Source organism: Dipodomys merriami, unplaced genomic scaffold (assembly GCF_024711535.1).
Source record: "Dipodomys merriami isolate MVZ:Mamm:240054 unplaced genomic scaffold, mDipMer1.0.p SCAF_102, whole genome shotgun sequence".
NCBI lineage: Eukaryota > Metazoa > Chordata > Mammalia > Rodentia > Heteromyidae > Dipodomys > Dipodomys merriami.
In genome coordinates this window covers 2,242,110-2,257,210 of record NW_027202294.1, presented here as the reverse complement: position 1 = coordinate 2,257,210, position 15,101 = coordinate 2,242,110, and the positions used below count along the sequence as shown (strand labels likewise).

The following is a 15,101-nucleotide window of genomic DNA, read 5'->3' as shown; positions in this document are numbered from 1 at the left end:
GGATTTGAACCCAGGGCCTCAAGCATGCAAGGCAAGCGCTTTACCACTGAGCCACCTTCCCAGCCCCCTGGTTGTGATTTTTTTTTTTTTTTTTGCCAGTCTTGGGCATTGTCCCTGAGCTGTTTTTGCTCAAGGCAAGCATTCTACTACTTGAGCCACAGTGCCACTTCTGGCTTTTTCTGTTTATGTGGTACTGAGGAATGGAACCCAGGACTTCATGCATGCTAGGCAAGCACTCTACCACTAAGCCACATTCCCAGCCTGGCCTTGTATATTTTAAATGAATGTATGCATGTGGATCGAACATTATAGAAAAAGAAATTTAAGAATTCTCTCTAGGAGAGACTATTGACATTCAGAGAAAGATGTTCCATTAGGAAGTGGATCCATACTCTTCCTGAGGATCATTAGTAGGAAGTATTAGAGTAAGGTTAAAGGGATACTTTTATTTTTTTCTTTTTCTCTCTCTTTTTTTTGTTGGTAGTAGGGCTTGAACTCTGGACCTGGACTCTGTCTCTCAGCTCTTCATTTAAAGCTAGTGCTCTACCACTTGAGCCACAGCACCACTTTTGGTTTTTCTGGTGGTTTATTGGAGATAATAGTATAATGGACTTTCCTTCCTGGGCTGGCTTTGAACTGGGATCCTCAGGTCTCAGCCTCCTGAATAGCTGGATTACAGATGTGAGCCATCAGTGCCCTGGGATGACTGTCTTACAGAAAAGACATTATTGAACCAGCTGCAGTTTTGTGGATCAGTGAGGTATTCCAACTTCCCAGGGCCAGTAGGACTCTAACCATCAATTGGCGAAAGGAGTCACAATCACAAACACTCAGCCAATTGGGCTAGGCATCTATTAGCCACAGCAACTGGTCTCCACTATTGGGACAGGGAAGATCAGCAACCAAGCTCTCTTGTGGCTGGGTTTTATTTATTTATTTATTTTTGGGTCCGGTCATGGGGCCTGAACTCTGAGCCTGGGCACTGTCCCTCAGCTCTTCAGCTCAAGGCTAGCGCTCTACCACTTGAGCCACAACGCCACTTCTGGCTTTTTTTCTTTTTTGCTTATGTGGTGCTGAGGAATCGAACTCAGGGCCTCAGGCATGCAAGGCAAGCGCTCTACCACTGAGCCACCTTCCCAGCCCCATTGTGGCTGGGTTTTAAAGGGGCAAGTCACACACAGGTGGCAGTGTATATGATAAGATAGCAAGCAGGTTTACAGAAGCAAAACTAGCAGTGATCACAAGGCAAAAGTTTTATTTCCGGGCTGGGAAGGTGGCTCAGTGGTAGAGTGCTTGCCTTGCATGCCTGAGGCCCTGGGTTCGATTCCCCAGCACCACATAAGCAAAAAGAAAAAAAGTCGGAAGTGGCGCTGTGGCTCAAATTGTAGAGTGCTAGCCTTGAGCTGAAGAGCTGAGGGACAGCGCCCAGGCCCAGAGTTCAGGCCCCACGACCGGACCAAAAAAAAAAAAAAAAGTTTTATTTCCAGGCTCCCCCTTTGTTTCATTCCCGATAAGGGTTGGTTTAGCTGACATTTACCAAAACATTCTGAATTTAGTACATCCGAAGTCAAACTACCTTCCAGATTTCCTGGTGCTTTCTGAGTTTCACTGTTATTTACCACACTTGTCTAAGTCCCTAATTTTCTCCTGAGTCTACTTCTGAGTTGTTCCTTTAATAATTAACCTGGAATTTCTACAAAGAGGTTCTGCCCTTAATTCTTGTCCAATCCTTACAGTTTTGTGTTGGCAGTACAAATGAGAAGTTACTAGAAAATAGATTTACAAAATGATAGATGATATTAATTGGGGTACGCTTGAGAACTTGCAGACTTACTGGCTACTAAGCTCTGGGGTGAAGCACTCCTCTCCCAAGGGTGAGGGCTCGGGGGATAGTAAGTTCCCTGCATCAAGAGGGACTGTGGCCAGACAAGAAGGACTTGGCAGTGAATGCCCTCATTTGGTGGTGGGGGCACCTCAGTCAGCACCCTCCCTTCTTGACAGGTGGCAACTTTAGTATCCACTGTAGTAAAAGTGGGAGTCTGGAGGCTGGGATAGTATTGGAGAAAGTCTCCCTATGTTGGAGTGAATGTAGAGGAAAGGTGGGAAGGAAACCAGCAGCATGTAAATGTACGCAGTCAGACCTCATTGAGGCCACAAGAGGTGACAATATGGCTGGACACCCTCCACCCCAGTACTTATTTATTCTGGAATCCTAATCAGCTGGGATATAGCAAGTTGCTACTGTGCAAAAACTTTCTAAGCCAGGTGTCAGTGGCTCGCTCACGCCTGTAATCCTAGCTACTCCGGCTGAAAGCTGAGGATCAATATTCAAAGCCAGCCCAGGCAGGAAAAGTCCGTGATCTAGATACTCCAGTTAACGAGAAAAAAGCAAAAGTGGAGCTATGGCTCAAAATGGTAGAGCACTGCTTTGGGCAGAAGAGCTCAAGGGCAGCGCACAGGCCCTGATTATAAATCACTGTATCAGCACCAAAAAAACGTGTTTCTAACAAAGACGCGCGGGAAGTCGCAAGTTTTCCCGCCACGGCAGGGGCGTGGCGCTGGACGTCAGCGCTCCGCCTCCGCAAAGTGTCGGCCGGTGGGCTCCGCCCTTGCCTGTATGGCAACCCGCATGAGACCGGAAAGAGCTTGCCGGCTCCGCTCAGACCCTGTCAACAGCACGTGAACGGAAGGCCGCGTGAAGACCCGCCCCTTCCGCTACGTGAATGCGACTGACTTCCTGAGTCGTGCTGCGTCCGCGACGGTAGTGACGCGTGTTGCCGGGAGCATGGCGGACGCCGGTTTGCGCCGCGTGGTTCCCAGCGATCTTTATCCCCTTGTACTCGGCTTTCTGCGCGATAACCAGCTTTCGGAGGTGGCAAATAAGTTCGCCAAAGCGACAGGCGCTGTAAGTCCTGGATTTGGTATGGTGGGCTGGGGTGGCAAGGCCTCAGGCCGTGTCTTGCTTCGGTATCCGAGTGAAGTCTTGGGGTCGGCCGGCCTAATGTCTACGAGGCCCATTGTTCTGAACTGTCGGGGATGACTATCCGCGGTGAGCAAAGTCTGGGGCCTCGGCGCCTCTTGTCTCACCGGATCCGACCAGGTAGCGCCGAGTCTTGTTTTCTTTGCTGCCCTGTAGTGGCGGCAGCGTGCTACCCGCGTGGCTCAGATCACGTGCTGGCAGTGTGCGGTGAGGGGCAAGAATATATAATGTAGCAATCCCAGTGGAGCTTAATCTTGTTGCCCAGAAACCCTGGAAAGAGTGGCACACAACTGTTACTTTAGTTACAGAAATTTAGGATGTTTCAAAGAAACACTTTACTTGTAATGGCAAAATGACCAAGAAAGTGAAAAGTGTTATCTATAGGAAAAGTCACTTGGGTGGTAGGTCTTTACGGTGTTAAGAGTAAAAATGGTAGGTTTCTTCTTTATAATAGAATGAGGTTGCTCAAGGAGAGGATCCAGCCAGCATCCTAAAGGATTCAATCTGGGACAGCTTGCCATATGATCTCACATAATTACCTTTTTTTTTTTTTTTTTTTGCCAATCCTAGGCTTAAACTCAGGGCCTGGGCTCTCTATTGAACCTCTCTCCAAGGCTAAGCTCTGCCACTTGAGCCACAACATCACTTCATCATTGTCTGTTTTTGTGGTGCTGAGGAATGGAACCCAGGACTTCATGCATGCTAGGCAAGCACTCCACCACTAAGCCACATTCCCGGCCCTTATTTATTTATTTTTTTTTAGACAATGTATTGTGCTGTGTAGACTAGGCTGCTGTCAAACTCACAGTCCTGGCTTCAGTTCACACCTCTGTTCCTCAGCCTGACAATTTGATATATTTCCCAGACTAGTTTCAAACTCTTGATCCTCTTGTCTCAGCCTTCCAAGTAGCTGAGATTGCATGTGCCTCTGCTCCTTGCTCCAGAAAAGCAATTCTTTTCTGTATACATATCAGTTTAGGATTTGTTTTTGTTTTTTAGCTTGCCTACAGGTTTTTGTGTGTTTTGTTTTTGTTTTTGGTGCTACTCCTGGGGCTTGAACTCAGGACCTTGGTGCTGTCCCTGAGCTTCTTTTGCTCACAGGTAGTGCCCTCACAGCTCCACTTCTGGCTCCCTCCCCCCTCAGATTAACATAATTTTATTAAAAAGTTTATCAGACCAGCCTGTGGCTCACGCCTATAATCCTAGCTACTCAGGAGGCTGAGATCTGAGGATCATGGTTCAGGGAAGTCCATGAGACTCTTTATCTCCAATAAACCACTCAGAAAACCAGAAGTGGTGCTGTGGCTCAAGAGGTAGAGTGCTAGCCTTGAGCTGAAGAGCTGAGGGACAGCTCCCAAGCCCAGAGTTCAAACCCCACAACTGACCAAAAAAAAAAAATGTGGGGCTGGGAAAGTGGCTCAGTGGTAGAGAGCTTGCCTTGCATGTATGAGGCCCTGGGTTCGATTCCTAAGCACCACATAAGCAGAAAAAAGCCAGAAGTGGCACTGTGGCTCAAGTGGTAGAGTGCTAGCCTTGAGCTGAAGAGCTGAGGCACAGCACCCTGGCCCAGAAATCAGCCTCAAGACCAGCAAAAAAGAAAAAAAAAGTTACTTCAAATTTTGTAAGTTTAACTGGCACCAGTGATTCACACTTGTAATGTTACCTACTCAGGGAGGCTGAGATTTTTTTTCACTACGTTACCCACCCCTACCCCCACCCCCACCACCCAAAAAAAAAAAAGGCAAGAGTAGAGCTATGGCCCAAGTGGTAGAGTGTTAGCCTTGAGCAAAAAGCTCAGGGACAGAGCCCAAGCCTGAATTCAAGCCGAATGGTTCAACCCCCCCCCCCAAAAAAAATTAGGTTTATAATTGCTTAGTCACACTTAATGAAAGATTAATGCCCCCCCCTTATTTTCTGCAGACACAGCAGGATGCCAATGCTTCTTCCCTCTTGGACATCTATAGCTTCTGGCTCAGGTAAGCCTCCCTTATCCCAGTTGGGCTATTTTCTTCCTCTCGGTGGGCTGGGCTGTCTGTGTTCCTTGTTTGAGAAGGTCCCAGTTCCCCAGAAGTTAGCCTAATTTACATCAACAGGTCTGCCAAGGCCCCAAAGCGGAAGTTACAGACAAATGGGCCAGTGACTAAGAAGGCTAAGAAGACCTCATCCAGTGACAGCAGTGAGGACAGCAGCGAGGAGGAGGAGGAAAAAGCTCAAGGCTCTTCACCTAAGAAAGGTGGTAAGGAAGGGCAAGAGGATTGGTATGGTGATTCTCGGGTTTGAATATGCCACCTGTCTATCCAGACTTTTTTTGGTTGGTCGTGGAGCTTGAACTCTGGGCCTGGGTGCTGCCTCTCAGCTCTTCAGCTCAAGGCTAGCACTCTACCACTTGAGACACAGTGACACTTCTGGCTTTTTTTATAGTTAATTAGAGATGAGTCTCATGGACTTTCTTGCCCAGGCTGGCTTTGAACCTTGTTCCTTAGATCTCAGCCTCCTGAATAGTTAGGATTACAGGTGTGAGCCATCAGTGCACGGCTTAAAAAAAAAAATTCTACTGCTTGGGTTTGAACTCAGGGCCGGAGCATTCTCCTTTAGCTTTTTTGTCATGGCTGGTGCTCTACCACTTCAGCTTCTTCTTGACTTACAGCTATTTGCTGGTTAATTGGAGAAAGAGTCTCACAGACTTGCAGGGTGCCAGTGACTCGCCTGTAATCCTAGCTACTCAGGAGGCTGAGATCTGAGGAACAAAGTTCAAAGCCAGTCTGGGCAGGAAAGTCCATGAGACCCTTATTTCTAGTTAACTACTTTTCTCCAATAAACTACTAAGAAAAAGCTGGAAGTGGCACTGTGGCTCAAGTGGTAGAGCACTAATCTTGAACAAAGGGAAGTTCAGGGACAGAGCCCAAGCCCTCCCCTCCACCCCCCCCCCCAAAAAAAAAAAAAGTCTCAGACTTTTCTTGGGCTGGCTTTCAACTGCTATCCTTAGATCTCAGCGTCCTGAGTAGTTAGTATTACAGGTGTGAGTCAGTGGCACTGGGCTTTACATGTTTGATTCTTACTGGGAATTGTGCTTTTTTTTTCTAGCTGTAGTTACTAAGCGGGCCAGTCTGCCTCAGCATCCTGGAAAGGCTGCAGCCAAAGCTTCAGAAAGCAGCAGCAGTGAAGAATCTAGTGATGAAGAGGAGGAGGAGGAGGATAACAAGAAAAAGCCTGTCCAGGTTTGTAGCGCTGGAAAGAGAGGTGGCTGTTAAGGGTTTGGAAAGGAAGAAACCTAAAGTTATCTTCTAGCTGTGGTCAAGGGGTGATGGTAGCTGTTCAATAGTCAATTATAGGAAATAAAACTTAGGAATTTTCATGGAGAGATAGAAATTTGAGGTCTGGGAAGACTGTGTGAAGCTCCATATCTAAAGGAATTCATCCCCTCTACTTTGAGAGGTTTGGATCCCCCTCCTCCCAATCATGGGGCTTGAACAGTGGGCCTGGATACCGTCCTTGAGCTTTTCTGCTGAAGGCTAGGGCTTTAGCACATTGAGCCACAATATCACTTGATTTTCTGATGATTAATTGGAGATAAGAGTCTTGAAGAGTTTCCTGCCTGGCAGGCTTGACCACAGTCCTCAGATCTCAGTCTCCTGACTAGCTAGGATTACAAGTGTGAGCCACCAGCACCCTGCTGGAGGTTTCAGTTCTTTAGGGGTACTGTTTAGGACACTAAAAACAAGTGTTTTGTTGGGAGTTGTTGACGGGCCATGGTAGGAAGAGGGCCAATATATCAAGTGGCTGAATTTCTTGTTTCTTATGAAGAATATTTTACTTTTGCCATGTTTTGTCCTATTTGGGTTTCAATCACCTGTAATGCCCCACTAGGCCCCTAAAGAATACAAGGAGCCCAGAATGCCTTTTGGGTATCTTGAAACTTGCTGATTCCATTTTTTAAAAAAATTTGTTTTAAAGTAGTTGTTTTTAATATTTGTTTTAAACAGAAGGGAGTTAAACCTCAAGCCAAGGCAGCTAAAGTTCCTCCTAAGAAGACTCAGAGCTCTGAGTCTGATTCTGATTCAAGCTCAGAAGATGAGGCACCAAAGAACCAGAAGCCAAAGACCACACCTAAGACAGCTAAAGCTCAGCCTAAATCTCCAGGCAAACCAGGTATTTCTGATCTTCAGAGAATAGGTTAGCACCATATCATTTTTGGACTGCTGTTCAACTTGTTCATTAGGCACTAGGAGGAAATGGTAGTTTATTGAACTAAAAGTTTAGGATATTTTAGTCAGTTGTGGGGCTTAAACTCTGGGCCTGGGCATTGTCCCTCAGCTCTTCAGCTCAAGGCCAACACTTTACCACTTGAGCCACAGCTTCACTTCTGTTTTTTTGGTAGTTAATTGGAAATAAGAGTTTCATGGACTGGGCTGGGAAGGTTGCTCAGTAGTAGAGTGCTTGCCTTGCATGCATGAGGCCCTGGGTTTGATTCCTCAGCACCCCATAAGCAGAAAAGGCTGGAAGTGGTGCTGTGGCTCAAGTGATAGAGCACTAGCCTTGAGCTGAAGAGCTGAGGGACAGTGCCCAGGCTCATAGTTCAGAGTTTCATGGACTTTCCTGCTGGCTTTGAATTGCAATCTTCATATCTCAGCTTCCAGAGTAGTGTCCTTTTTTATTTCTTTTTTTTTTTTTTAAGGAACACTTTCAATAAGTGACAGGATTATACAGTTAGATAAGATAACTGTCATTGCAGCAAGTAAAATAACATTGAGACTGGATATTGCTGTGTATCCCAGGCTAACCTTGAATTCATAGATTATACATAAATACAGTCATGCTCAACCTAAAAGTAGCTAGTTTTTCTTTGTCTTTGTGTGTATGTGTGCGAGTGCTCCAGTTCTGGGGCTTGAACTCATGGCCTGGGTGCTGTCCTTCAGTTCTTTTTCTCAAGCTACTGCTTGAGCCACACCTCCACTTCTGGCTGTGTGTGTGTCTGGATGGGGGCGGAGGGGCAGTTTGTGGGGCTTGAACTCTGGGGGCCTGGGCAATATCCTTGAGCTGAAGAACTCTTTACCACTTCAGCCACAGCTTCATTTTTGGCCTTTTTGTGGTTAATTTAACATCAGTCTCTTGTACTTTCTTACCCAGGATAGTTCCTGGCTTTGAATTGTGATCTTCAGATCTCAGTCTCCTGAGTAGCTAGAATTTCAGGCTGAGGCACTGGCACTGTGCTTAGGTTGTTGCTGAGATAAGGTCTTGCTGACTTTGCCAAACCTGGCCTCAAACTCAAAATGTTTCTATCTCTACCTCTAAAGTACAAAAAATACCACCTTGTACCATTCTGTACCTTTGTTCCACAGGACAAACAAGAGAGATTTTGTTTTCCTGCTGTAATTGTGATGATTGGAGTTATTTATGACCTATTAGAACATCAATAAATAGAGGTTGATGAGAAAGACCTCAGACAAGAGGGTATTTAAATGATTTATATTGTTTTTAGATAGTGGCAGTTTGATAGGAAACTCATTCTTTATTCTAAATAACCATGGTGTTCTTCTTTATGGGTTGCTCAGTAGCTAAAATGGGTAGATTCAAATTCTGTGTTAGTAGAAAGATTTTCATGGTCCTCTAATTTGTCTTAATTCTACTTATGCTGTTTCTTTTTCTCATAGGTCTGCCTGCTCAAGCAGCACCTAAAGTAGCCAATGGCAAAGCAGCCAGCAGCAGCAGCAGCAGTAGCAGCAGCAGCGATGACTCAGAAGAGGAGAAGACAGTAGTAGCAGTCTCCAAAAAGGTCTGGGCCATAACCTCTGTCAGGGATAGAAGCATATAATGTGTGTATCTCCATTCCCTAGCAGGATTGTCTAGGTCACCATTTTCTGTTGATAGTCAACTTTTTCTCCAATGCAGACTGTACCTAAAAAGCAAGTGGTGCCTAAGACTACAGTGAAAGCAAGTGTCACGCCTACCCAGGAGAGTTCTAGCAGTGAAGAGTCCTCTAGTGAAGAGGAAGAGCAGCAGACAAAACCCTTGAAGAAAAAACCAGGTGATTGGACATGAGGAGTCAAACTGCTTGACTTCTTCATAGAGCTGCTTGCTTGTTGTCATGATGTAACAACTAGCTTTTCCCAGCATGAGGAATCTAGGAGCGGCAGGGAGGAAGCAATAGTGGATGACCTCTACAAATAAGTGAATTATTGTCACCTTTACCATGTTTTTTTTGGTTAGAAGTGAGTTAGTAGTTCTAGTCCACACTCGAGAGAATTCTGATTCTGCAAACAGCATCGAGGAAGTTTATATACTCTGTGTTTTTCTGGGGTCAAACACGGCTTTGCGTATGCTTCACAAATACTGATCTTCTGAGGTATATTGTGGGTTGTGTCTATGTGTGTGTTGTTACTGGTGCTTGAACTCAGGATCTCCCCTTCTCACTTAGCTTTTTTGCTTAAGGCTGGCTATCACCAGCCACGCTTTCAATTCCAGCTTTTTGGTGGTTAATTAGAGAAAATTCTCTTGCATTTGTCTGCCTAGATTTGGGCTCCAGGATCTAGGATCTCAGTCTCCTAACTAAGATTACAGTTAGGAGCCATTGGCTGTATGTGTGTGTGTGTGTTTGTTTTTTGTTTTTGTTTTTTTTTTTGTTTTGTTTTTTTTTTGGTCGGTCGTGGGACTTGAACTCTGGGCCTGAGCGCTGTCCCTCAGCTCATCAGCTCAAGGCAAGCGCTCTACCACTTGAGCTACAGCGCCACTTCCGGTTTTTCTGGTGGTTATTGGAGATAGGAGTCTCACGGTTTCTCCTGCCCGGGCTGGCTTTGAACCGCGATCCTCAGATCTCAGCCTCCTGAGTAGCTAGGATTACAGGTGTGAGCCACCAGCGCCTGGCTGTGTGTGTGTATTTGTATTTGTGAAAAATATTTTTTGTGTGTGTGTGTGTGTGTGTATATATATATATATATATATATATATATATATATATATATATATATATATATAGAATATATATTTAAATGACCACATTTTTCCTTTTTAAATAGGTCCGTACAGTTCAGTTCCACCGCCTTCTGCTCCCCCACCAAAGAAGTCCTTGGGAACTCAGCCTCCCAAGAAAGCCATGGAGCAGAAACAGCCCACAGAGAGCAGTGAAGATAGCAGTGAAGAGTCTGGTAAGTCCCAAGGATGCAGTTTACCACTAACTGTCACTCTGGAGGAGGGTGTGTGGGATAAAAGAGAAATCCTCTTATCTCTCCACTGCTTTTGGCTTAAGACAGGGCTAAGACATTGTGTCTGCATTCTTTCTGTGGCTCTCCTAGTTGGGTTGGGATTCTGGACTCCGAGTAATGCCACAGATTCTTTCTAGATTCAAGTTCTGAGGAAGAAAAGAAGCCTCCAGCTAAGCCTGTCATCTCCAAAGCAGCTCCTGCTAAACCTCCAGCAAAGAAGGCAGCAGAGAGCTCTTCAGACAGCTCAGGTAAGGCATACACAGGCCTTCAGGGCAATGGAAAAGTTTCTCCCTTTGGCAGCTGCTCCAGGGTTTTCCTGATTCTTGAAGCTGTTCATTCTGTCTGTTCTGTCTAGATTCTGACAGCTCTGAGGATGAAGCTCCTGGGAAACCAATCAGTACCACCAAGAATTCCTTAAGTAAACTAGCTGTTACTCCCAAGCCAACTACAACTAAGTCAGCTTCGGCCAAGCCAACTGCAGCCAAAACAGCTGTAGGCAAAGCTGCTGCAGCTCCTAAGCAACCTGCAGGCCAGAAGCCTCTGACCCGAAAAGCTGACAGCAGCTCTAGTGAGGAGGAGAGCAGTTCCAGTGAGGAGGAGAGGACAAAGAAGACTGGGACTACCCCCAAGCCACTGCCTGCCAAAGCAGTAGTATCCTCTCTGCCTGCCAAACAAGTTCCTCAGGGTAATGGGGACAGCAGTTCTGAATCAGACAGCTCCAGCAGTGGTGAGGAAGAGGAGAAGGTGACACCTAAATCTTCAGTTAAGAAGACAGCAGGAGGTGGAACCCCTGCCAAGCCAGGATCTACCAAGACAGCCCCTACTAAGCCAGCCCCTGCCAAGAAAGTGGCTGCTGAAAGTAGCAGCAGCTCTTCCTCAGATGATTCCAGTGAGGAGGAAGAAGAGAAGCCCAAGGGCAAGAGCACTCCAAAATCACAAGCACCCAAAGCCAATGGCACCGTAGCAGTGACTGCTCAGAATGGAAAAGCAGGCAAGGACAGTGAGGAAGAGGAGGGAGAGAAAAAGGCAGCATTGTCAGTGTCCAAGCCAGGTCTGTATACTGAACACTTACCCCTCTGGTTTTGTTCCCCAACACTGTATGGGATAGACTCTTGGGGAATGCAGTAGACAAAGGAGACCCACCCCTAGGCAGGGAACCCAAGAAGAACAGAAAATTGGTCTGTGTGTGTGTGTGTGTGTGTGTATTTACAGGTGTGTACTGAGACTTGAATTTAAGGCCTTGAGTTCTCAGATTTTTTTGCTCCTGGCTGGTGCTTACCTTTTGAGCCACACCCATAGTGGAGCATTTGTTGGAGAGAAAGTTTCAGAATTTGCTGCCTTGGACATCTTCAAACCAATATCATCAGATTTGAGGCTTCTGAGTAACCTGATCCACTGACTCCTGCCTGACTTGCTTTTTAAGGCAGTGGTTCAATATGAAGCCTAGCAGGCTTTGAATTCTCAGTCCTCTTGACACATCCTCCTGAGAGCTAGTATTATGGGTGTTTAACATCATACCTGGCTTCTGTGTCTGGCTTTGTTTTGTAGGTTCAGGAAAGAAGCGGAAGCAGAATGAGGCAACTAAGGATTCAGAGACTCCTCAAGCCAAGAAGATTAAGATCCAGACTCCTAACACATTTCCAAAAAGGAAGAAAGTATGTTTTATGTTCTCAAGAGGTAGCCCTTTAAAACAAAAGAAAAATCTAGGAGTTGGAACATGTTCAAATGGTAGAGTGCCTGCCTACCAAGCACCAGGCCCTGAGTTCAACCACAGTAGTAACCCCCCACCCCCCAAACATAACAAAAAATGATAGGGGCTGGGAAGGTGGGTCAGTGGTTGAGTGCTTGCCTTGCATACATGAGGCCTTGGGTTCGATTCCTCAGCACCACATATACAGAAAAGGCTGGAAGTGGCACTGTAGCTCAAGTGGTAGAGTGCTAGCCTTGAGCTGAAGAGCTCAGGGACAGTGCCCAGGCCTAGAGTTCAAGCCCCATGACCGACCAAAAAAAAAAGGCAGAAGAAAATGAAAATTTTAGGTTCATTATGACGCCTTGGCCAGACCTGATACCCTACATGTGTCACTGAGATGTGAAGTGACTACAATATCTTTATTTCCTACTTCATTCTCTAGGGAGAAAAAAGGGCATCTTCACCATTCCGACGGGTGAGGGAGGAGGAAATTGAGGTAGATTCACGAGTGGCAGACAACTCATTTGATGCCAAGGTGAGAAAAAGAAGATATCTGCCATTTCTTTGGTGGTGGGGCTGGAGATGCCAGGGTTGGTTCAGGATGTCTTGAGCATGAAATAGATAAGGTGACAGGACCCTCTCTGGCATTGTCCTTGTGTATTAACTGCACTTTTCCTTACTAGCGAGGTGCAGCTGGAGACTGGGGTGAACGAGCCAATCAGGTTCTGAAGTTCACCAAAGGCAAATCCTTTCGGCATGAGAAAACCAAGAAGAAGCGGGGCAGCTACCGGGGAGGCTCCATCTCTGTTCAGGTCAATTCTATTAAGTTCGACAGTGAGTGACCTAAGGCCACCCCTGGCAAAGCAAGGGTGATGAGGGAGGCCACTCACCTGTGGTGGACCTAGGAACTCTGCTCCGTTAGTGGAAAGTCTTGGTATGAACAGAAGTTCAGAGTAGGTCCTAAGACTTTGCAACATAACATTCTCTTCGGTCCTTTTTTATGTTCCAAGTTTTGTACAGATTTGTTTTTGAGTGTCAAGGACATGGTAAGAAGAATGTTGTTTTTTAAGAATCTGTTCTAGTTGTCATTCTCTTCTTCCTGTTCTGTGAAAGTCCTCATACTGAGAAATTTGTATATTTTATATTAAATAATTTCTTATTAATTTTTGTTGTGATTTTCAGAGGTGGGCTCCCACACATAAAATTTAAGCAAATAAATAAGACATAGTAAATAATCCCTTATAAAATTTTATAATTAAGAGATTCTTCCTGTGTGAATGCACATGTCTATATTTTATCCCTCTTTTCAAAGCCCTGGTGAGAGACAATTTTAAAGACTGGTTAACGTATGTGTTTATATCTGTTAAGCATGCACTATCATCCTCATTTGAGTATGAGACTAAAGTTTTCAGCCAGTGTGGACCTACAACTTCGGGATAAAAGTCACTGTTTTTGTAACATTTTGCCCTGTAAAATGCAGATAATTTAAGTGTGTGGAAGTCATGGGTCAGACTGAATATTTCATTTTCTGCAGTTTTGTCAGTGTTATATAATGTTTGCAGTACATCTTTTGTTTTTAATTTGAAAGCAGACATTAGTACTGTTAAAAGGCATTTTTCAGTGACTTGACATGCTAGTGGTATACTGAGGAGAGGATTGAATCTTTTGTTGTATATATGATACAGAACAAAATCCCATTGATTTTTTTCGTGAAAAGTGCATTTCATTTAGTATTTATCTGTTGGTAGCAGTGATGACACAAAATTGATGAATTCCTTCTACCTGGTTGGGTATCACTGACAAGAACGTAGGGAAAAGAACTGTACTATAATTAAATCCCTGATCCTTAGTAGGAATTAGATTGGTTGTATTAGGTGAATTCATTGGTAACCTCTATGTGTTAGTAGAGGTAGAAAGAATTTTCAAAATGTAAAATTTCAGTAGAGTTCGATTAGGAGAGCATTCTAATAGGATAACTGCGTTTTAAGTTGGCACTGGGAACTAATCCATGGGCTCCCCCTTCAGAAGCCTAACTAACAGTGAAATAACAATAAACAGCAGGGCTGGGGATAGCTCAGATAGTATGCTTGCCTAGTGTTTTTGTGAGGTTCTCTGAATTAGACATCTGACTATTAAGCTTAGCCAGAGCAAAGGGGAGAGAAGAGTCTAGTTTTCGAGAGCATGAGCTTCCCCTAGTTTGGATTCCACTTCTAAATAACCCTTATAAAACCTGGTTCTTTGTGTAACTATCTTTAGGAAGAAAAGCACCCTTCATGCCGAGCTGACCTACGTTTCAGTCTGCATGGTAAAAGTTTTACATCTGATTACAAAACAATAAACAAACTGGTTTATCATGTGTGTTGGGAATTCATTATTATTTTATTTTTAGCTTTTTTTTTTCTTTTTGCTTATGTGGTGCTGAGGAATCGAACCCAGGGCCTCAGGCATGCAAGGCAAGCACTCTACCACTGAGCCACCTTCCCAGCCCTTTATTTTTAGCTTTTTAATTTTTTTTTTTTTTTTTTTTTTTTTGTCAGTTGTGGGGCTTGGTCTCTGGGCCTGGGCGCTGTCCCTCAGCTCTTCAGCTCAAGGTGAGCGAGCACTCTACCACTTGAGCCACAGCACCACTTCTGATTTTCTGGTGATTAATTGGAGATAAGAGTCTCATAGTCTTCTCTGCCTGGGCTGGCTTTGAACTGTGATACTCAGATTTCAGCCTCCTGAGTAGCTTGGATTACAGGCATGAGCCACCGATACCCAGCTGGAAATTTTATTATTCAGTGTGACCTGGAACAGGTTGGGTGCCAAGAGAGGGCCATGGTTCAGACCTGCCTGTACATTTGCTATAGAAACTTCCAGGGCACCCTCTTGTTGCCTCTTCCTCACATGTCCAAACTTTGTTCTAGGTAGGATATTAATACATAATTTAGAGTTTAGCAAAATGGCCATGAGCCAAATCTAACTAATGGTTTTGGCTACAGTTTAGTTTTTTGTTTTTTTTTGTTTTTTTTGGTGCTGTTCCTGGGGTTTCTTCAATTCAGGGCCTGGATACTGGTCCCTGAGACTTGCTCAAGGCTCGGTCTCTACCATTTGAGCCATATCCGTTTTGACTTTGTGGTGTTAATTGGAGATAAAGTCTGATGTACTTTTCTGCCTGGGTGGGCTAGCTTTGGACCAGGATCTTCAGATCTCAGCCTCCTGAGTAGCTAGGATTACAAGTGTAAGCTACCAG

At 45.0% G+C, this 15,101-nt stretch overlaps 1 protein-coding gene across 4 annotated transcripts; it reads left to right on the top strand.

Annotated features, from left to right (window-relative positions):
* Positions 1–2,772: 2,772 nt before the first annotated feature.
* Nolc1 (nucleolar and coiled-body phosphoprotein 1) lies at positions 2,773–14,367 on the top strand. 4 transcript variants are annotated; one of them, XM_069994816.1, is made up of 14 exons: positions 2,773–2,905; positions 4,901–4,956; positions 5,074–5,213; positions 6,065–6,198; positions 6,964–7,129; positions 8,632–8,753; positions 8,870–9,005; positions 9,994–10,122; positions 10,317–10,427; positions 10,535–11,230; positions 11,728–11,834; positions 12,312–12,404; positions 12,553–12,681; positions 14,126–14,367. In XM_069994816.1, the coding sequence occupies exons 1-14, from the start codon at positions 2,786–2,788 to the stop codon at positions 14,339–14,341; spliced, it is 2,355 nt and encodes a 784-aa protein (XP_069850917.1). In that variant the 5' UTR covers positions 2,773–2,785; the 3' UTR covers positions 14,342–14,367. The 4 variants fall into 4 exon arrangements, with proteins under 4 accessions (XP_069850917.1, XP_069850915.1, XP_069850920.1 ...); XM_069994814.1 differs by having other exon boundaries at positions 5,074–5,216; XM_069994819.1 differs by having other exon boundaries at positions 12,553–14,227.
* The last annotated feature ends 734 nt before the right edge of the window (positions 14,368–15,101 follow it).

Bases quoted from the DNA above. Each gene is read 5' to 3' on its own strand.
- Nolc1 (XM_069994814.1), top strand. From the start codon at position 2,786: ATGGCGGACGCCGGTTTGCGCCGCGTGGTTCCCAGCGATCTTTATCCC. The intron at 9,006-9,993 runs GTGATTGGACAT...CTTTTTAAATAG, and splicing joins ACCCTTGAAGAAAAAACCAG to GTCCGTACAGTTCAGTTCCA. The intron at 12,405-12,552 runs GTGAGAAAAAGA...TTTCCTTACTAG, and splicing joins ACAACTCATTTGATGCCAAG to CGAGGTGCAGCTGGAGACTG.